Here is a 22,723-nt window from a genome sequence, read left to right on the forward strand (position 1 = left end):
ATGTTAGTGTGTTTTACATCAGGAATAGCTAATCCCCCTTTTGAGAATCCTGATCTGGCCCACCAAGCAAATTTTCATGGCCCCCTAAGGCTCCTCTGATTTTGGCAGCAGTAGTGGAAATGGGAGAGAATAAATATAATATAATAATAATAACAATAATAACAATAATAATAATAATAATAATAATAATAATAATAATAATAATAATAGTAGTAATAATTTCCCATCCTTCCTTCCCTGCAAAGGAACCAGGGCATCAAACACACAAACATATCAATCAATTCCAATATAGATGCAGACTGGGAAAGATCTCTACAGAGAAGACTTTCTGGAAGAGGAAGGTCTTCAGTAGGCACCAAAAAGACAACAGGGATGGCACCTTTCCAATATTTAGCAGGAGGAGAGGTGCTAACAGATCAAAGGCCCAATTTCCATATAGTGCAAAATGGGCCTCCTGATAAGATGGTATTTGCAGGAGGCCCTCACCTACTGAGTGCACTAATCAGTTGAGTATATAAGACAACACTAGGGTGGGATGTAAATTGTCCCCTCGCTGCTCATCCAACTGATTTGTTGAGCAGAAAGGGGGTGATATCTGATTTGTTGGATCAGCTGTGGAGGTGTGGCTGCCTGCCTGTGTATTTATGGTGGTCACACCCATTTTTTGCCTTTCCCATAACTGGTATGGGCCCCTTTGGGGTTGGCCAAGGTTGAAAAAGGGGCCTCAGGCCAAAAAAGGGTTAGCTACTCCTGTTTTGCATTATTGCTCATATTACAGCACCTTGTTGTTTGCGTCTGTCTGTTCTGGGAGACAATGGGAGTGTTTGCCGTTGGGAGCAAGATCTAACCATTGGAAAGTTACTAGTGCTTGCTGTGACTGTAGAGACCAATATGGGCAAGACATGTTTTATTGCAGGTGAGGCAGATGAAGGTGTTCCATTTCACTGTTAACAGGTGCACCATGGTGTTTCTTCTCTCTGCGTTCCTCCTCTTCCTCTGGTCCCTGCTGCAGATACACTGTCTGTCAGCACACTTCTCCTGTATTGAATACATATAGTTAAGAAGTAGACAGCATGTTGCTTTTATAGATCAACCCTATGGTCTGCTGTGCAACTAAAAAAGCTGATTGGATTTGGTGTAATAACAGATACACAAGTACAGTACTGTATTGTATAAGAGGAACAATGTTCTTGCATTTATGTGACTCAGTGCTGTTCTCGTGTACCATAAAAGGTGCTGAAGGACTCGTATGGGAGAGGGTGGGGTGGGGATGGCTGAGCAGGGCCAGCTCAAGGCATGTTGACACCTGAAGCAAACCATAAAATGGTGCCTCTCATCCCTGCCAGGGAAGAAGGGGTGAGTGAAGATCTACATCAGAAACAGAGTGGGGGGAATAAGGATCTACATTGGGATCGGCTGCCACTGTAGAACCTGATTCCTTCCACATACGTGTGCATCTCAGGGGAATGTGAAAACTGCAGTAAAAACAGCCTCAAAAAGAACAGTTTAAAACAATATCCAAAATAACAGCAGATTGATTTTATTTTATTTTATTTTATTAAAAAAAAACCAAATAGACGCCCAAGACAGATCCATCTGGGAAGGCTTTTTGGAACCAAAATGTCTGCAGTGGTTTTTCAAAAAGAAGAGGGGCAGCCACAAGAAAAGTCCTACACCAAATTACTGCAGCTTCTGAGATCTAAAGTGATAGACCATAATTTTTTATCTGCAAAGGCTGTTCTTCTTAATGATTATCTTAAATTAGAAATAATAACTTCTTCTTCAGTTAGATATTGAATTGTTCATACAGGTATTGTAATCAGCACTTCTAAAATGTCCAGCTAGAATGTATCATTAGTCTTGGTGGCATTCAGTCTTAGACCATGATTAGACATATTGCGAGCATCATTTTTCTCGCACATGCAGAATATTTTAATACCAGGCAGATTTGACAAAACTCACCTTCCTGTTTTTTACCAGCTGGAATATCTCCTGAGTGGAATTCCATTCAAGAAATAAACTTGCAAGAGACACCAAAGTCTAGTTCCAAGCTTTTATCTCCTGTTGGGTAGGATACAACCTAACAAACCTCATCAGTGGAAGACCCTTTCTGCTCTCTGCACGCTCTCCACCCCACTGACATTGACTATGGGGTGGGGTGAGGGATCAGGAAGACCCCTCCAGAACAGTGCATGGGGAAAGGAGAAGAGGGGTTGTTCCATCTGGGAAGCTGATATGCTTGTGACAAATGAACATGCCACGTAAAGCAATATTGAATTCCGCCCCTTCTTTCTGTACCATAAACCCCCACTGCCATATACTTCAGCTGTTATATTTCCAACTATAGAACTGGAAAAGGAGGCTATCAAAAACAACAAAATATAAAGCCCAGAATAGAATTCATTCGGAATATAGAAAATAATGATTACACCTGAATATGCTGAGCTGAGTAGCTTTGAGTTTAACTTTATGACAAATCCAAAGGCCTCAGTGTGCTTTTATAGGCCAGCTCATTACTTTTTGTTTTGTTTCTTTGGTTGTGACTCCTTCTTGGAATGGAAACTTGTAATGTTTTTAAACTGTAGCTGATAGAAGATTAGGGTCCTTGGAGAATTCAGTTGTGCAACTGGGTTTGGATTCAACCTAATGGTAGCAAATTAAGCAGATTATGCAGCCTATTGCAAGTAGTTCACCATTTTTAAAGAAAATGGCCCCATTCTCTATTGCAAAGGGTTAATGGGGAACAGTAAAGATGCATTGGGAAAGTAAATCCAGCCCGGAGAACTAATAAGCCTTGAAAATACCCTCTGTTCAGAGTCCTCACATTATCATTAGTAACGGCATTAGGCGGGTTATTGTATAAATAAATGCTTAGCTTTGCTGTCTGGCTTCCTCCTAACACAAAAAATGGCTTTCTGCAAGCTAGCGAATATTTATGTTTCATGTCTAATTAATATGATTACATTGATGAAATTTTGAACTTTGCATTAATACTCAGTGCTGTATTCTATAGATACAGATTTCTTCGTCAGGAGTTGCCAGGACTTTGGAGACAAAAAAATATAATAAAAATCAATCTATTTTCCTTTATCAATATCGGGAGGAGAACCTGTAGGGAAAGTGTTAAGCAATCCCTTTCTCTGCCGTGCTGCTTCAGTCAAATTTTAAGTCTGCTTCCTACCTCCCTGGCAGTTGCAGTAAACTGAAATCAAAAAATCATGAAGAAACATAGGTGTCTCCTCCACATCACGTGTGACCCAAAAGCCCTGCCCCCATCATTATGTTGTACTTCATCTTCCTTAACTTCCCAGTGACCCCACCCTTCTTTCCCCATTGCAGGACTTAATAGAAATACAAAGGAATACAAAATACTACTGTACACTCACACGTACAAACATCCCAGTCACAAAATTTGGGATTTACAATATAGAATTCTAGTTAACTTCTCCGTCATTTCCTATCCCCTGCCCAGTCCCCATTCAAAATGCAAAATATCAAACTATGTTCCATGGTCTGTGAAGCTATATAAGGAATTATGGCAGGCACATCACCTAAGTTGATTCTGCTTTTGGAGGAAAAGTGCAGAATATGTTCCAGTACATGCAAAGTTTTAGAACTAGTACAGCATAAAGTATCCCTGAACCAGCGTTTAAAGGAGTGTTTAATTTAGGGTGGGGAAATTCTGATCCTCTGGAGGTTGCTGGACTATGAAGACAATAATCCTTGTCCGTTGGCCAAACTGGCAAAGGCTGAAGGGGACTGGAGTTCAGCTGGAGGGCCACATGTTTCCATCAGTACAGATGAGCAACAAAGAGAATTTGCACACATACAGCCCCTGCCTTCTAGCTCTCCTGATAGGGTTCCCATCTCTTATCCTGAAGCAGAACCTGTTGCTTTCACATGTCCAAGGCATGGAACCATTGCATAACAGCATTTCAGGTTTTCCTGCCATGATACTGAACCTGTCTGTTCTTCGCTCTCTCCTTCCTGTCTACTACTGAAAAGTGGCATTGGAGTCCTGCTTGGCAAGGGATAAAGGTAGGAGAACTGACCAGAGGCAGGATATGCCCTTTCTGTATAGTCTTTCTGCCCTTAAGCTGCAAAAGCAACAAGCAGGACAAGAGATGGGGACCTTATCGAATGTGATTAGGTAGCATGAAAGAAATTCCAGTTTCTGAGGTAATGTGCAGCAAATAACCATATTTCCTCCTCCTGTTGTTGTCACCGTTGGGTAATTTGCTGCTTCTGTGTTTTCTTCATTCCCTGTCACACAAAATCCAGCATGTGTGTGCATTAGCTTTGGGGGGTGGGATGGCTCTGGGCAGGTACAGTTTCATTTCAGCCATGGGAGGGAGGGGAATTAACCTTGGGGCGGAAGACAACAAATAAATAACAGCTGGGTGAAAGTTTGTTTTGCCTCCCTATTTTTTAAAACAGACAGTAGCCATGGGGAGATGACTCAGCCGACACTGACAATCCAGACCCATCCCTATCGAAGCTGCGACCCAGTGGAAATGTCCTACCCCAGGGGACAGTTCCAGCCAGCAATCCGAGTGGCCGACTTGTTGCAGCACATCACTCAGATGAAACGGGGACAGGGCTATGGCTTTAAAGAGGAGTATGAGGTGAGAGCAACATTCACTCACTTGAATGCCGAGCTAAAGAATGAAAATTAAGGCTATTGTCATATCAGAACAAGTGCTCTTGAGAAGCGTCTTGATAGCTTAAGTGGCTTATTTTATATGCTAACCAGAATGCCTTCCCCCTATTTGCTCCTGCCTCCTTGTCTTGAGTCCTCGTTATGTTATATGCAGTGGCCGTCATCCTAGATGTTTCTGCCCCAGTCCATGATGTGGGGAAAGGGCTTGACATTTGCCATAAAGGCTTCCCGGTAGCCCCACTTATGGAAAAAGACATGGCAAAGCTTTCTTTTTTCATTGAAACTCTCACACAGCAGAGCATACTGGGTTAGGGATCATGGCCCTAGTCACCTTATCTCTTGTATAAACTCCACCAAACCGTAATCTGGTGTAGTATAGGTGCAAACCAAAGACTCACTGTTTTGAATTTGTTGTTAGTTGAACTGCTAAGAGTTTGTTCACACAGCAGCCTCTGGACCAGCGTCCATATGATGAGAAGCCTCCAGGTGGCTGTAGTATCTAGTCCTACTGACAGCTCTCTCTGGCAGAGATGAGCACACAGCTCCCTTCATCATCACTTTCTGCCGACAGGACCAGGTGCTGCTGGAGGGTAAGCAGATGGATGACAGACCTGACAGTGTTGGTAAGAGGCTTTCTACAGGTGACAACCAGCTGTCAGAAGAACTGCTAGCTGGTACAGCCACCCAGAGGCTTCTGGCTCTATGAAGGTTTGTTTAGAGACTGTTTTGCGAACTAACGATTCCGGAAAGTCTAGTCATTTCTGTCCCACTGCCCCCAGGAGTGTGTCAGAGATTGTAAAGGTAGGTAGGCTGGGAAATGGAGCAGTATTTCCAGATTTCGGGTGCCACACCAACCATATCACATTTGAAAAACACAGAGCTACATTGCACTGGGGAAATATTTTTTGGGTGCCAGAGAGATCAGCTGATGAAAATTATATTCCAAAACGTATGGAGGAGACCACATTGGCTGCCCTGCCTTAATCCCCAGCTCCTTTCACGTATGAAGTGATGAAATACAAGTTTGCAATTTAGGGAGGGGATTTGCTGATGGCATGGTGAGCAACTGGAGTGTCTCTGCCTATGGCCTTCCATTTAAACAAGACACTCCTGGCTATCTCAGGTCTGGCATCAGCACCTGGCACCTGTCCACCGGCAGCCCCATCAGGCTCCGCTGGTGCTGACACCAGCCCTGGACTCGCATGCTTACCTGGTGGTGAGACATGATCAATTTAATTCCCTATTACTTTCCTAATGGAGCATTTGAGGACATTGTGAGAAATTAAAATTGCAGCCCCTGAGCATTCTGGGAAATTAAAGTGGCTGCCCATTACCGCTGCTGCCAGAGGGCTTTCTCGGACTTGAAGCTGCCCCTGGCTATCTATATATATATGTCTCTCTACCCTTCATCAATGGATGCGTTTTCAGACTGTTGCCATACAAGAGACTGAGAGGCAGCTTCTGCCTGGGTCGGTGTGTGCTGCTGGAGCCTTGTTGCAGCAATTAAACTGTTATTGTCTTTGGCAGAAGTATTGAATCCCCATAATCAACATCTGATAGATGTGGTATAGCAGCTGTGATCAAATGCCGGCCTGGGAGATGGCTGGAAATATTTTCTCTTGGCTGCCTTTGTTCCTTAGTTGTGTATCGCCCAAGGCTTTGCAGAATTTCGCCATGATCAAATGCAATGTGGGATGTTTGAATTTAGTTCTAAGTTTGGGCAAATCCAACTTTCGAGCCCCATGGAAAAACCACTGATTAATTTACAGAAATGGTATTAGAGGCAGGGAAGTGGCCTGGGACTGTATTGGAATAGTAATTGTGGAAAGGAGAGAAATAAGTAAGAACAAACTTTCCTGTGACTCGACTCCACAGGCATTGGAGAGAAAACTGTAGCTGAATAGGTGTTGAGGTGCCCCGGGGGTTAGCTTAAATATGAGATAACCAAACATATTTTTAGCTATCTACCTTGACACACTGTGGTCATCTATCATATAGCATGTACAACCTTTACTGCCAGGTTGGGGAACCACAGGCCTAGGAACCAAATGCAGCCCAATAACTCTCTCTATGTGGTTCTTGAGATACTCCCCACATCAGACTCCCATTTCCCAGACCTGGCACCAGCCCTCCTTCACACCTTCCTTGAGTGTTTTTGCCTAACTAGACTGTGTCCTTAGACTCTGAGAAACCTCGTGCTTGCTGGGATAGAGATGGGTATGAGTGTATGCAGAAACTAGCCTACTGTAGAAAGCTAAAATTTACATTCCTTACTCTATGCACTGTTGTTCCTGGCCCTCGCTATTGGCATGTGGCCCCCAGAAAGTTGCACAGAAGGGGGTGGGGTTTAGTCTCTCCTATCAATCTCCGTAGGGACGCAGGTGGCGCTGTGGGTTAAAGCCTCAGTGCCTAGGGCTTGCCGATCGAAAGGTCGGCGGTTCGAATCCCTGCGGCGGGGTGCGCTCCCGCTGCTCGGTCCCAGCGCCTGCCAACCTAACAGTTCGAAAGCACCTCCGGGTGCAAGTAGATAAATAGGGACCGCTTACCAGCGGGAAGGTAAACGGCATTTCCGTGTGCGGCTCTGGCTCGCCAGAGCAGCGATGTCACGCTGGCCACGTGACCCGGAAGTGTCTCCGGACAGCGCTGGCCCCTGGCCTCTTAAGTGAGATGGGCGCACAACCCCAGAGTCTGTCAAGACTGGCCCGTACGGGCAGGGGTACCTTTACCTTTACCTATCAATCTCCGTATAGAACATTGTGGTGAAACGGCTCTCCACAGCGATATTTGGTGGCCATTTCTAGTTTCCATCAAGCTGGGGACCAAGATTTACAAACAAAATAAAATAGATGCTCATTCCATCCCATGCCAGTCTTATTGTCAGTGCAGACTTTCAGGTAAATCAGATGAACAAAGAGTGCTCGGCTTGATGAAGGATGCAAAGAGGAATTTTCTCTTGCAACTCCTGGTTCCTTTGTGTGACAAGTGAATTGCATGTGTGGTAATTGAATTATGAAAGGACAAATGTTTGAAAAAATGTCTCAATGCTGAAGGGGCAGGTAAATCAGTGGCTACTGCAATAATACCATACAATATCATTTATCTGAAGGGTTGGTATGTCATTGAAATCTATATCCTATTTCAAAGCTTGTGGACATGATTTTAAGGTACTTCCAGGGGTCAAACTGATGTGGTTCAGACCTTAAATTAAACTGTACTATCTTTAGATGTCTAGAAGAATTACTGTTAACCTCCATTTGTTCTTAAGGGAAAACAACTGCCACTAGTCAGTGAGCAAGTGCATGTTCAGAGTCTGTACAATTGAATTAAAACTGGGCAGTTCCATTTTGTGGGATGGGGTAGAGGGAGTGAAAATATTGCAGCCTGGTGGAAGCAGCTGATGGGGAAGAGGGGAACTGAGTTCCGGCGAGTTCCTGTTGAAAAAAACCCCCTGTTTAAATCCATGCATCTTGTCAATCTGTCACAAAGCATTTACCTCTATCCTGTTTCGTGGGAGCACAAATAGATCAAGCCCTAAAAGAATTATGTGCTTTGTGTTTCACATTGGGGATGAAGCTGGATTCTGGGTCTGAAGAAGTCTGTAGTGATGAAGGAGATAGTGAGCAATCATATGCTCATCTGTTTCGTCCAGAGGAATGTGTAAATGTTTTTGGGTGGAATATAAACTACTAATATAAGGACTGCTTCTGTGCTGTCATGTTTTTCAGCTTCAGTTCAGTGGGTAATGGAGAGTGAACTTTCTCCCATAAGGTGACTGCACATTTTGGGATATACTTCCATAATGTGCCCAGTCATATAACTTAATTATTTCCCTCACTGAAGGTGCTGACTCTAATTTTGCACACCTGATGTTTTATTTGTCCTGTAGAATATGTCCTTGTATGGCTGACTATGTGGCTCATAATTTCAAATTACCATACTTTAGCCAAGCTTGCATTGCAGCTTCTCTTTGAACAACAAACAAGAGCTGAAGTATGGTTTTCATAATTTTACAATTACTGAACTAGTCTACCTAATTTGGTATAATATGGGGGTGGGGAATGTGACTAGAAGGTTGCTTCCATAATTTAATATTTATTGCAAAGTTCTGCACTTTCAAAGTGCTACATAAATAATCAGTAGGAATTTTTAATTTTTATTTTAGTTTAGATGGCATGATGCCATCCCAGATTCATGAAAGACAGAAGATTAATGACCTTATCTTTGATGTCCAGGAGCTGTATTTCAAAATGTGATGTATTCTAGCTTGGTTTCTGTCTCACATACAAATATACTTGGCCTTTTAAGATATATTTTTTGTCCTTTACCCTGTAAACAAGTTTCATAAATTACGGTCTATTTAGTGACATGGTACCAAATAATTTTTCTATTATGAAAACGCTCTGTGAGTTGCCTTCATCAATCACTAACTCCATTAGACTCCCCCCCCTCTTCATTTCTTGTCTCAACTATACATAGTCTTTCCCTTTTTCCACCTCACTCTTTCTCTTGAAAAGTCTTTCATGCAAGCACACACACACAATTGATTTTAAACCATATCCCTTCCCCCAGATTTGAGAAGTAGTTTGGTAGATATCCTGGGAGTCTTGCTCAAGGCTAAACTGAAGAAGACCCACTTTTGTGCTTTCTACATTTTATTTGTATTTGTTTAAGGATATTTACATACCGCTTTTAAGGCAAACCTCACAAAGCAGCTTATATAAGATTGTTGTAACAATAAACATCAATGTCTTTTTAAAAATAGCTGCAATGAAAGAAACCTGGCTTGTTTTCTAGAAGAAGCTGGTAGTGCTTCTTCTCCTATTCCATTCCCTCAGGGCAATGCGTCCGCTTGAGCTTTCTTCTCTGTTCCTCTCAGGTGGCTATTTCTGGACATTTTAATTTATTTCTTCGAGACAGTGCCAGATTTACATATAAGCTAAAAAAGATCTCTCTTGGGGGGCCCCCAAAGCCGATCCAGCAAAAGATGCCAACTTATAGGACACCATAGCTGCAATCCTCAGCACAATTCCAATAATATTTCTGAATCTGGTTCCATGCATGCAGCAAAATACTGGGGTAAAGTCAAGACCTGGAAGAAGGGTCAGTGCCAATTAAAACTGGAGCTAGAACCACTTTTGAATGTTCTCCCATGTTCCACTTTTGAATGTTCTCCTTGCCAGAAGAATACTAGCATAGAAGGGGGGAAGGTTCAAGCCAGCCATCTAGCTGCTCTCTTTGTTTTCTACCTACAGGGAGAGATTTGGGGTGGGGAATGGGACCAGTGATAATGAGATTGGTGCCTGAAGGTCCCATAGAATGCCTACATTTTTCTGATGAATTTAGAATGCTAGTGAGATCATTGGTGGTACCACTATTGCTCTTAGAACTGGTTAATTGTTGCTACAATTCTATTGTTAAGTTGACAACAGTTATGAAAGAAGTGCAGATTAGCCATACTTAGTCAGTGCTGGCAGTGATGTCTAAAAAATTCCTGATTTTATCTGTTTTGGATACATTATTTATTCCACTGCACTTTGCTATTTTTCTCATTGTAACAGGTTATTGTTCCATCTATATCAGTAGTCTGAATTTTCCAAGACAAGTTTACCAGTTATGTCATTGTGTTAAGTGCTTTAAAATGACAGCCATACAGTGTGAAGAAAATTTGAAGAAAAGAATATAGATATAGACCGAGAAGTTTAATCCATCATTACTATAGTTGTTGAAATCTCAAATGGCATTTGATTTTATCCTGAGCTGTTTATATACAAATCAGTGGTTCTCAGTCTTCTTTTCCCATGGGCCACTTCCAAATTATTGCAGGTCTTCGTGAACCACTTAATGGTTGTTGTTTTTCTGCCTGTTGTAGCAGTTGTGCTAACTCCAGGAGGATTTTTAATTGTATTTTTGCAGGCATATGACAGACCACCTTGTGGACCACTGATAGTCCATTGACTGCAGTTTAAGAACCCCTGGTGTAAATCATACTATAGCAGAAAGTTTTCTACATATGTATATTAGAGATTTGATTATATTTTTAGTGAACAGAAGGGGCATATGTTTTCTATACACACACTGGATCTTTGTATTTTAAAGCAAAAACCTGCTATTTTGATAAGACGCCTATTGATCAAAGCAATTAATAGCTGATAATAGCTGAATTGGGCATTTCTTTGGAAAAGTCACTTTTACCATCCTATGTATAATGCTTAGAAGGATTTTGTTCCTTCCTCATCTTTTTTCACATCAATAGCGCATGATGAGATCCCAAATGACTGCCACCATTCTCTGAGCAATCATTTGTAACTAGACTCTAATGTACAAATAACGCGTCATTTCTTCTCTATCTTTGATGATACAAATGGGATCCCTAATTTATGTTTTTTGTGCTGCCCCCCTCCACTCTAAAAATTTACCACTATTAAGCGGCACTTTCTTGGTACAAGGAAATAGGTGTGTGATCAAAGATCTTCCCGTTTGCTGACACATTACTTCATACATGTGGAGATTTGAGCCAGAACTGCTTTTATTATCCTCCTCTGACACAAACAGGATCCATAGCATATCCTGACATTATTTCCAGAGGGAACCATTTGTGAACTGTGGTTTGGCATGATTATAATATCATTTTTAGCACATTTCACCACCATCAGCCAGCCCAAATGCAATGGCTAGCACTACAAGAAACAAACAAGTGCAATTTCTGTTTTGGTTTTTTAAGCAAATTATCTGTTATTGAGCAGCAGAAAATGTGCTTTCCTACGAATGGGTATGTTATAAAGATAATTATTATTTGGGCATAATTCTTGAACACAGAATAAGGTTTCAGAAACCATAAAAAGCGTCATCTTTAAAGCATGCCAAACAAAACTGGGTTTATGAGTGGTGTGTGGGAGCTCCCCTTTACTATCTTCATCGCAGGAAAAGGCCAAAATATGGTATCAGTTCTGTGAAACGGGAGAAGATGCTTCAGTGTTACTCAAGAGTATCATGGGCATTTCATCTTGATTAGACTTATTATCAGCCTACCATTCTCAACATGAAGGGGAGTTCATATGGTTGCATTTTAATGAAAGCAACCTAATTTTCACCTCCTGACCACATGGGTCAAAACATAATTATCATTTGGATTTTGCACTTCACCAGATTTTCAGTACAGTTCTTGGCTCGAAAAAAGAAAAAAAAAGCCAAAATGCATCAAAATGTGTACAGTATTAAAAAAATTCATAATGGATTTCTTTTTGTACAGAGTGGTTTTTTAAAAAAATAGATAAATAAATCACTGATTAAGGCGGAAGTCAGAAAAGGAAGAATGCTAAGAATGTATCTTGTGCTCTTGTGATATAGACTTGGTGGGTTGATTTCATGTATTTCTTCAGCTGAAATTAAATGGAAGAAAAGTCGTAGCTCTCTAAATTAAAGGAGCCTTGATCTGAATTTAATCAGCACTTTGAATTGTGCTCACATTAGCAGGCATCACTATATACAGCTACAATGCAGTATATGGATATATTACATGCGACATTCAAATAGCTTGTGAGTTTGAGAAACCTTTATGCCTTGTTTTATATTACAAAAACATTGCCTCTGTCCTCTGTCAATTTAAATATTTTACAAGGCAACTTGTATTTCTCAGAGGCAAAAGAGAAGCAATCTATGTCCCTGTGTTAGAGATGGTGCATTGAAAAAGAACCCAATGATTACAAAGCCAGAAGCAAAATGTTTCCCACTTGTTTTTAGTGCCATTTGCATTGGGAAAGCAATTGTAAGCCAGTTTAAGCCATAGGATGCTAATGGTCTCTTCATCATTTTCTTATTAAATGTGCCCTTTCCTTGAGAAAAACAGTCGGCTTGGCTGGGTGTTAAATTGCATGCTGCCTTTTCCCTTACCCCTATTTCGTTATGTTAAAACACCTGAAGGCATTGGCCATTTCATATAAACACTCTGCTGTTGTTTATTTTGCAGGCTCTACCTGAGGGGCAGACAGCATCTTGGGATACAGCCAAAGAAGATGAAAACCGCAATAAGAATAGATATGGCAACATCATCTCCTGTAGGTGCAAATTCAAACTGAACTGAACTTCCTGTGTGTATCTGTAAACATCTAGCTGAGAGAGGGGGTATGTCTGTCAGCGTAACTGTGAAAAAGAATAAGAGCACAGAATTCTGAGCACTCTTAACCTTTCCCGTTTGATAATTTCATGCTCAAGTTTTTTTGTTGCCATTCTCACCCCTTTCCTTTCCACTTTTTCTCCCTTTATCTTTCTAATATTATGGGATTCTTATTTTTCTCAATGAACTGCAATCCCAAAGCCCTGTCCTTTCTTTCCCTTCCCAAATATAATAGGTTATGTATGAAAATGGGGGGGGGATGGTCTCAGGGCTGAAGGCTCTTCTTCTCTCCATGTAGAACATTTGAAGAGGGTTCTGCACATATCCCCCTTCATGCGATCATCAACTCTGTTTTTGATTTTGATTTTTTGCTGGGTAAACAGACCTGCTGACTGCATTAAATAGCCCTCTGCATGTGCACAGGGCTGTCTTTACATATTCTAAAGATTTGGGAATATGTCCATCACCACAGGCTATGATTTCTCCTATGCGCTTTTGCAAAAGTCGTACAATATCTGAAAACAGCAGGGATAGGGGGAAATGTGCTTCTAGACGTTGTTGGACTTCAGCTTGCACCATGCCTAGCCGGCGTAGTCAGTGATAATGGATGATGGGAATTTTGGTCTCAACACCCGGACAGTCACAGGTTCACAGACCTAGAAGAGTCTTTCATAACATGGGTTGTAACCAGCTTAGACACTGAACGAGCAGAACAACTTCCACTTGTGCAACTGAACTTTCCGTTTTTCTTCTCTGCCCCACATGCTCTCCACACACACACCCCATCTGCAAATCTGGAGAGAGGGGAGAAGAGGAAAAGCAAAATTTTGTGTAATGACTTCATTAAATACAACCTGAAGAAGAGTTGAAACTCAGTTGTGGCCTTGATTACAGAGAATTGTGGCTTTAGACTAATGGTCAGACGTTTGTGGGACACAGAACAATACTTGTTGTTTTTTCCTTCAGTGCTTCTATTTTCCTTCAATGCTCCTATTTTCAAGCCTTTTCCTGACCTTTAATTGACACAGATTCTTTCTTTGAACCAAAACCTGAAGCATTCATCTTCATGGCTTTACACGACAGGGAGCGCCAAGGGGCTAAATGTACACATACTTTCTCATTTTATCTCCTTTCACCATTTGTTGACATTATCTATACATATTGGAAGCTATTGCTTGTGACAAACACTTCTAGCTCCGGTGCTCTTCACTCCTAAAAGTGCCTGGGCCTTAAGGGACAGGTTTATCACCTCGCTTACAGATAAATGGTGAGCACAAAATCTCTAGGTACTAATCCCACCGGCTACTTCATCTTCCTTGCTGTGGATTCTGACTGAGGAAGCACGGGGCATCTGCAAATACCAGGTGGAACGTAATGATCCTCAAGCAATAAACTTAGGTGAATTCAGCAGGGAGGAATCAAATCCAAGAAGAATTGAAAAGTTAAGAACTCGAAAGCAGCGAAAAGGAAACTTAGGCCAAGAGGAAAACTATTAGGTTCCCTCCTGTACTGGGCTGCTGTGCCTTTCTTTTGTTGTTGTTTAGTCGTTTAGTTGTGTCCGACTAATGAAAATAATAATAATAATAATAATAATAATAATAATAATAATAATAATAATAATAATAAATGTTTTTTATTTATACCCCGCCCTCCCCAGCCAAGGCTGGGCTCAGGGCGGCTAACAAGCAATAATAAAAACAGGAAAGGAGAATTCTACCTGGTGCAGCTTGCACCACACTTGCAAAATATATTTATTCCTACAGACTATTTGTTTTTCATGCTGAATTTGGTGACTCAAGCCTTGTGTGTGGCATTGCCACACCCTCCAACACTTCTCTGATTAAAATAGGGACATCCCATTCCATAATGATAACTTTAATATTTATACTCCACACATCTTTCTGGGTTGCCCCAGCCACTCTGGGCGGCTTCCAACATATTTAAAAATTATAATAAAAAAATAAACATTTTAAAACTTCCATGTACAGGATTGCCTTCAGATGGCATGGGGGTCAGATAACTCCATACCCTCCAACATTTCTCCGATGAAAATAGGGACATCCTAAGGAAAAGTAGGACATTCCAGGATCACATCAGAAACTGGGACGGCTTCTCTAAATCAAGGATGTCCCTGGAAAATAGGGACACTTGGAGGGTCTGCAAGACTCGCAGGCTCAATCCTTAAATGGGACTGGTCCTATTCACATTGAGTTCCACATACTCACTGGAGCACAACATTGCTTTCAATTGCAGGATTTATCTGGCTTTCACAAAAGACACTTCCTCGCTCCCTTAATTATAAAACATTTCTATATAGCATTTACGTTTTTTAGCACTGCTGCAATGATTGATGATCCTGAGTTTGTGATCTCGAGAATTTGTTGTGCATGTGCAATGAGGCTTCCTACCAGCAGCACCACAACAACACACAGCTTCACAAGCAGCACCTGAAACTTCTCTAAAACACAGAAAATGCCCTCATAGCAAATTTCAAAAAAGCTAATAATAATAATAATTTTATTATTTATACACTACCCATCTGGCTGGGTTTCCAGTGAACAATCGGAATAACAAAAGGAACAACAATGATAACAACAATACCATTGCAGCTATTTGCAAGTTAGGATTAGTGGTACAGGGCTGAAGAGCGAAGTGGAAGATACACATATCTAGCAGTTGGTGTGATGATTGAACAGTCTTTTCGCATGCGTCATTTTTCAGTATCTCAACCTCTTTTCTGTTCCCGCTGTTCCACTGAAAGTCATCAGTTATTAATAATACATAAACGCCTTGCAGCCTTATGAAATATATGTATCTTCCCAACACCTTCCAAACAGATAGAAATATAAAATTTAAAAGATAAGTTATGCTGTTAGTCTTAACCAAGCATAGCCCACTAAAAATATGAATAAAATAAAAGGCCTCATTACCTTCTGAAGGTTGAGCTGTGGTTGTTTATATTTCTTAGCCTTGCATTTGAAGCAAAGGGTTCTCCCGTGCCATTCACACTTTTGAGCAAAAGAACTCCCCACGGGAGATAAAACATTGTGAATGTTGCAATGTTCAGTCACTTGGCAACAAAATTAACCGCCCAGAACTGTTGAAAACCAAACAGGACACAAACATTTGAAAATCTCCCTCATTGTCAGAATTATTTTCTAAGTTCAGGATAGCATCTTAAATAATCTCGCAAATGTTTTCCCCAACATTACAGATTTCCACTTGTCTCACCATAAAGCTACAGCTCTCCATCCATATATATATGCCTATTAACAATCTATTTATCCATCCTGGCATTCTGATGCTTTCTTTCTCCCTTTCTATTCTCTCTTGTATCCCATCTTCTGCATAGTAGCACAGGAGCCAAAGTCTATTTTTTAAATTAAAAAAATCACTCTGCACACCACATCATTGTAGATGCACGAACAAATGAGTTCTAATAATCAGCCTATGGAAAAAACCTGAATCCTAATAATTTTCATCTATCTTCATTGTGCTATGAATTATCTTCCCAGCTCCTATATCTACCTCATTTAACAACAAATGTTTTAGCTTGCACCAAGCAGGCTGTTTATAAAAAAAATAAAAATATGGAATATCCCTAGCCTGCCTAGAGATAATTCTTATGCAAAAAGTTTGCTTTTTGTGTCTGATTCAACTGCTTTTCTGCAACGATTCAGCTGTACAATCCAGTCAAGATGTTACAAAAGGTGCTAGTTTTTCAGAACTTTTTGAAGGAAATATTAAGACCAAGAAGTGTGTTAATTAGATCAGAAATCATACTAAGGGTGTCTGAGAAATGTGAATTTTATGAGTTCAAATAAATAACAGACAAGCTTCTGAATACCGGTAACTCAGGCAGGCATTGAGTTGAAGCAATGTGCATTTAGCAGTTGAAGAAACATCAGTTAGTGTTGAAAATCCTTTCAGCCTGAATCTTCTATGTTCTTTCTTCTTTCTGCTGTTCCTATTTTTTTTGATACATATGTTCCTGCCTTCAAGTAACAAAACAACATATTTTCTTTGATTATTTTCAGATGATCACTCCAGAGTGAGACTGCAATTGCTGGAAGGAGATCCCCATTCAGACTACATAAATGCCAACTATATAGATGTAAGTGCTATGGAAACTTTTAAGGATCTTAATGGTGGGTGGGTGGAGTAAGTGAGATGATAATGTTTGTTCTTGGATCAATGCCTTGAAGTAAAATAGAATTTGGAGCCTCCAATACTTTTTTTTACAAGCTGTAACTTTTCAGTCCCACCTGAAATAATCCTCTGAAATGCTTGCAGCATTCAAAAATGCACAGTGATTTTATCAAAGCCCCTGCCCCTTGCAAATGTAGTGACTTCCTGATCTCCTGACCAGGATGATTAGATCAGAAACAAGCTCCCTTCTGTTGCTTCTCTTGTATCTATTTGTTCTCTATAACTAGCACATGCAAAGTGTGAATTGACATAGTAGTCATTTTTGTCTAATGGAAAGCAGGAGACAGTGGGAGATTTTGATTTACAGTGCAATGGTCCCGCCTCACATTATTTGTTTTAGGAAAGAGGAAGCAGCCGGACCAGGTTAGATTATTTGTTCATCTAGGTTGGTATTGTTTAGTCTGAAAGGCAGCAACTCTAGGGTCTCAAACAGGTTTTTTGTTGGGGGGTTTTAAGATTACCTGTCAGTTTATCATTTTTAAATGGAACAAGGCCATAGCTTAGTGGTAGAGCACATGCTTTCCATGTAGAAATCCCAGGTTCAGTCCTTGCTATTACTATAAAAAAATCAGGTAACAAGTGATGGGAAAGGGCTCTTCTTGAACCCATAGAACAAGTGTGGAGAACCTTTGGCCCTCCAGGTGTTGCTGAACAACTCCCATATTCATCACCTTCATCATCATCTATTAAATTTGTATACCACCCTTCATTTGAAGATCACAGGATGGTTCACAACATAAAAATACAAAATGAGAACACAAAATGCATGATAAAAAACAAACAAAGGAAAACCAATAGCTCACCTCCTACAAAGACATTTTAAAAGGCCATAGCATGTTTAATTAGCCCACGGCATGGTTATAAAGAAATATTTTTTGCCTGGCACATAAGGGTGTGCAATGAAGTCACCAGGTGAGCCTCCCTGGGAAGAGCATTCCACAAATGGGGAGCCACTGCAGAAAAGGCCCCTTCTCGTGTGTCTGCCTTCCGGCCTCTCATGGAGTGGGCACATAAAGAAGGGCCTCGGAAGATGATTGTAGGGTCCAGGTCAGTGCATATGGAGAGTGGCAGTCCATGAGGTTTGGCAGCCCTGAGCCATTTAAGGCTTGAATAGGAGCCAGAAACTAATTGGCAGCCAGTGCAGTAGGGCTAGGATTGGTGTTATATGCTCAAACCACCTTGCCCCAGTGAGCAACCTGGCCCCTGAATTCTGCACCAGCTGAAGTTTCCAAACTGTCTCCAGCGGCAGCCGCGTGTATAATGTGTTGCAGTAATCTAACCTAGTGGTTACCAGAGCATATATGACATAAGTTAGGCTATCCCTGTCCATATAGGGGTGCAGCTGGGTCACCAACTGAAGCTGATGAAACCAGAAATACCTCTAAGCTATGTACCTGCTCCTTCAGAGGTGTGTAACCCCATCAAGAGCAGGCTGCCCCCCATCCAATCCCATCCAATCCCCTTTAACAGTGCCTCTGCCTTATTGGGATTGAGCTTTAGTTTGTTGGCTCTTGTCTAGTCCACTAACAAGGCAAGACACTGGTGCAGCACTTCCACTGCCTCACCTGCAGATGTAAAGGAGAAATAGAGCTGTGTGTCATCCGCATACTGCTGAGCACATGCCCTCAGACCCCTGGCCATTGGTCATGCTTGCTGGGAATGATGGGAGTTGTAGACCAGCAACAACTGAAGGGCCACAGATTCTCCATAGCTGCTCTATAAAACAACTTCCTGTGTTCATATGATTAAACCTGGAACTTGTTGTGTTCTGGGCATATGCCCAATTGTCGAGCAATGGTCCCTTCCAAACACTACAGAGACAAGAGCAACTGTGTCTAATACAATGTCTAGTTTGGCTTTGAACTCAATGGGACTTTTCTACCAAGAAACAAAACAATCCAACTCATCAGGTTGTGTGTTTGGGTTGTTCAACTGAGTGGAAGTGTCCCTCTGCTCACCTCTGTCACTTTCACAGCCATCAGATGTCCTGGGCTTGACACAGACCTGATCACTGCACTGTCCTGGCACTGAGATTAGGCTCAGTTATTTGCTCCCTTCTAACTGCCACTGAAGTTGCAGAGAATTGCAGAGCTATGGGATGCTGGGGGGTGCGGGTGGGGAGTGGGGAATTTGGCTTGTGCCCTAAGTATGCAGCTTAGTATTTTGAAGCACAGGGCATGTAACCACTTGTATGCATCCTGATAATGTATAACAATGGAAAGAAGGATGCAGACATCGTTTTGAACACTTTCCATCTCATTAATAGAGAGTTGTGGATTCATGACTAAATGGAAAATGTATTAAGCAAAGTATTTAATAGCAGTCCTGTTTCTAATGTAAATCTCTTTAATCCTTAATGATATCACAATATTTTAAAGAGATCCTTCAATTAAGGGAAAGGAAAAACATATTTAATATAGAGCAACCCACACAGTTTTAAAAATCACTGATGCCTGAGTCAGTTTTGACAAGAAACAGATGTGTTGTTTTCAGATGAGGGGACACAGATTTCTCCATGTTCAATCTATTAATGACTAAGTAAGTAAGTCTTCCTAAAGTGAAAGCAGTTTTAATAGAAAATGTGAAAATGGAAGATCTGGCTTTCATGTTTGCAAGGTCACATAGGGTGATGTTCCCTACTGGTCCTACTCAGAGTTGACCCTTTGAAGTTAATGGGCATAAGTAACTTAGGATCCTTAATGTCAGGAGGTCTACTCTGAGCAGGACTTGATTGAATAAAACCATTCTCCCCTCCCTTTCTTGCTTTTGAAATATAAATGGTTTCAGAATTTTCATGACAGTAAGAAACATTGAAGCAGTTCCTGTGATGAGTTTACTGAATCATCAATGATACTGTGTGCTTTGGCAGCCTCATTTGAAGGCCAACAGATAGATGGTGAAGTGGGAAGCGCGACAGCAGTAGAGATGCTGGTGAATCGTGCTCCATCCCAGCTCAACTTTGACCTCTGGGAGCCTGTATTTCTCACCTTAAAGGGCCATAAATTGATCTTCACCTGAGATTTAGAAGCTAGAGAATCATTCCCACCCTTTTCCCACCCTGCTTTTCCCACTCTCCCACAACACTCCTCCCCTCAATCCCCATCCATCACTTACAATTAAACCACATTTACTGAGCAATTACAAACAGCATTGGACCTCTGACCATAGATAGACGGTTCTCCTATCTCTGGCACCTGGAGCTCTATGTAGAAATGAACCACAATGCAGTGTTCTTGTATTTCTTGGGAAATGTCGTTTACACAGTATAGTAGCATACACAATGCTCCAGCTAGCTAAGGAGGGAGGGTTCCCCCTTCCCTCTCCCCACAGCAGAACACTACTTCTCTTTCAGATGAACATTGATGTGCATGGTACCAAGCAAGCTTCTAACCTTATAGATGCATATCTGAAGTGCCCCTGAGATGGTAGCCTACAGAATTCCTTTCTTTTGTTTTCTTTGCAGGGTTACCATCGGCCTCACCATTACATTGCAACTCAAGGCAAGTATAGCGAAACCACTCAGTTGTCCAAATGACATGGTATAAACATTTTAAAATAAATACATAATAATTGACCTAAAGATTTCTAGAAGTGACCTGTTGAGATTAATCGGTAATAAAGGCACATTCACAATTCTAGGTTTCTGCATTGATTAATGTATTTTTTAATGAAATCTGAATGGATGGCTAGTGGGTGAATGGTGTTCATATTTGTGCAAATGTCTGTGCTAGAAAGACAGAATAAATAGATGATGAGTGGTGTCTCAGAGAGAAAACTGGTGTCCCTGCCTACTTTGACTTTGACTTTGCCCATTCTTTGGCTTTGACCCTGACATGACCAGCTCCGATCACTGGCCATCAATGTCTGTGGCCCTTCACTTTTGTTTAATTGAAAAAATGAATTCCTGGTGTACACAAGCAGATCTCCCTCTTTTGCTAGGTCAATCTACAATAGCAGTGAGCACTGTTTTCTCCTGTCAGTGGTAATGATCTGTCTGCTCCCAATGTAGATATTTATTTTCCCCTTGTTTTGGAGGTAGATCTTCACTCACCCCTTCTTCCCTGGTGGGTGGTTCACCTCAGGTGTCAACATTTCTTGGGCTGTCCCTGGATTACTCTCAAATGAGTATAACAGGTGTGGGGAACGTGTGGCCCTTCAGATGTTGCTGCACCCCAACTCACATCAAACCCAACCAGCATGGTCAATGGTCAAGGATGATGGAATTTATAATCCAGCAACATCTGAAGGAGCCCATGTTCTCCTTCCCTGTTATACAGATTATATATTCATATAACAGATCAATGCAGCTACTGTTCTGGAAAGCAATTCCTTTCTGACTTTAGTATGTTATGTGTCAGAAGCGCGGACCACTGGGGGAGGCAAGCTTATTTGCCTCAAGCCTGGAAAATATTATTTTTTATCAAATAAAATAGTGCCTCTTTCAATTGTTCTGAGACTACATAAAAAGAGGGAAAGCGGACTTTTAAAAGACAGGAGACATAAGGAGGAAATAAACAATCTGATGGGATGAAGAAATGGACAACTTGAGGAGGCATCAAAGGCCACATTGAGATGGGGGCCATAGGTTGCCCATCTGTGATCTACAAGAAATGAAATGATACAAAATCTCAGAGCTTGAAGGATAATTTGTCTTCTGCTACAGAAGCACACACTGTATCATAACTGGAAGATGGCAGAAAAAGCCTGTTTGGTTTATGTCACTCCAGAAAGCAGAGACTAAAGAGATTGGTATCCCTGCAGCCTACACATGAGAAAAGTTTTAAAACTCCAAGAGGCAGGCTGATAAAGCTGAGTAGAGACTATAGATTTTTGAAGACTCTTTAATGTGGTGTGATAGATCTTTCGCTGCCCACTGCTATATACATTCAATAAACAACAAGAGCTGTTTCTGATCAGAGGCCACAACGGGGAAAAGAACATGAATATGTATACTCACGGGCACCAGGAGTTCTTACTACCTTCAAGTCTCCAAAAACTGTCTTTTATACATTTGCTGAAAAGGAACAATCTACAAAAATATACCTGAATTTCTCGGGCTGTTATTGGAGTGGGTGATTCATTTTTATTACAAACTGAACTTTTAGTGAGCCCATTCAAGGGGACCCACAATGATGCTTTTGATTAAGGAAAATAATCCAACTTTTTGCCTTTGATTTGAACAACAGGAAGCCCTTTTCAAGCCACAATATTCTTAGCACTACGTTTCAGTACTGTTAACGATACTTTCAAAAATAAAGTAATGCAGGACAAAGTCATAAATATGAAAAGAAGCATCTAGCAACATATCCAAGGGGAGGCAGCTTTCTGTTAAATGCCACACATTTTAATAATTAAACAACAATTAAGTTGTGACCCAGAAGTGTTAGGTTGATTCCAATGAAGTCTTTGTACAAGTGGAATGACTTCTGTTCATGCAATAGAAGACCTCACCTCACCCAGTTTCACCTCACACATGCTCAATATGTTCTGGAGAGCCCCCAACCTTTTGGAGCAGATTTGAGGGAGACAAGGTGGAAAGAAATGGAAGGAAAGTGATGAACACTGACTTTGTTGGATTGAACCCACTATCACCAAAAATCTCATCAAGTAACTTGGGATTCTAGCCCTCATGTTTATTTAGTAATTACCCTTCCCAGGCCTAGCACTGTAGATTTTATTTTGAGTTGTGTCTTCACTTCCTTCCTCATTTGTCTCCTCCATGGCTCCAAATTGAGCTACCA

The 22,723-nt window shown here is 41.2% G+C and overlaps 1 protein-coding gene across 17 annotated transcripts in view; it reads left to right on the forward strand.

Moving 5' to 3' along the window:
* The window catches only part of PTPRT (protein tyrosine phosphatase receptor type T), a 619,839-nt gene that overhangs the window by 564,893 nt on the left and 32,223 nt on the right, over nt 1–22,723 (forward strand). For all 17 annotated transcript variants that reach the window (XM_079978848.1, XM_079978862.1, XM_079978850.1 and 14 more), the window contains 4 exons: nt 4,438–4,625; nt 12,627–12,714; nt 16,811–16,887; nt 20,446–20,482. In XM_079978848.1, the coding sequence (XP_079834974.1) occupies nt 4,438–4,625; nt 12,627–12,714; nt 16,811–16,887; nt 20,446–20,482 (390 nt within the window). The remainder of the gene's footprint in view (nt 1–4,437; nt 4,626–12,626; nt 12,715–16,810; nt 16,888–20,445; nt 20,483–22,723) is intronic.

The sequence above is a fragment of the Podarcis cretensis genome (assembly GCF_951804945.1).
Source record: "Podarcis cretensis genome assembly, chromosome: 6".
Lineage (NCBI taxonomy): Eukaryota > Metazoa > Chordata > Lepidosauria > Squamata > Lacertidae > Podarcis > Podarcis cretensis.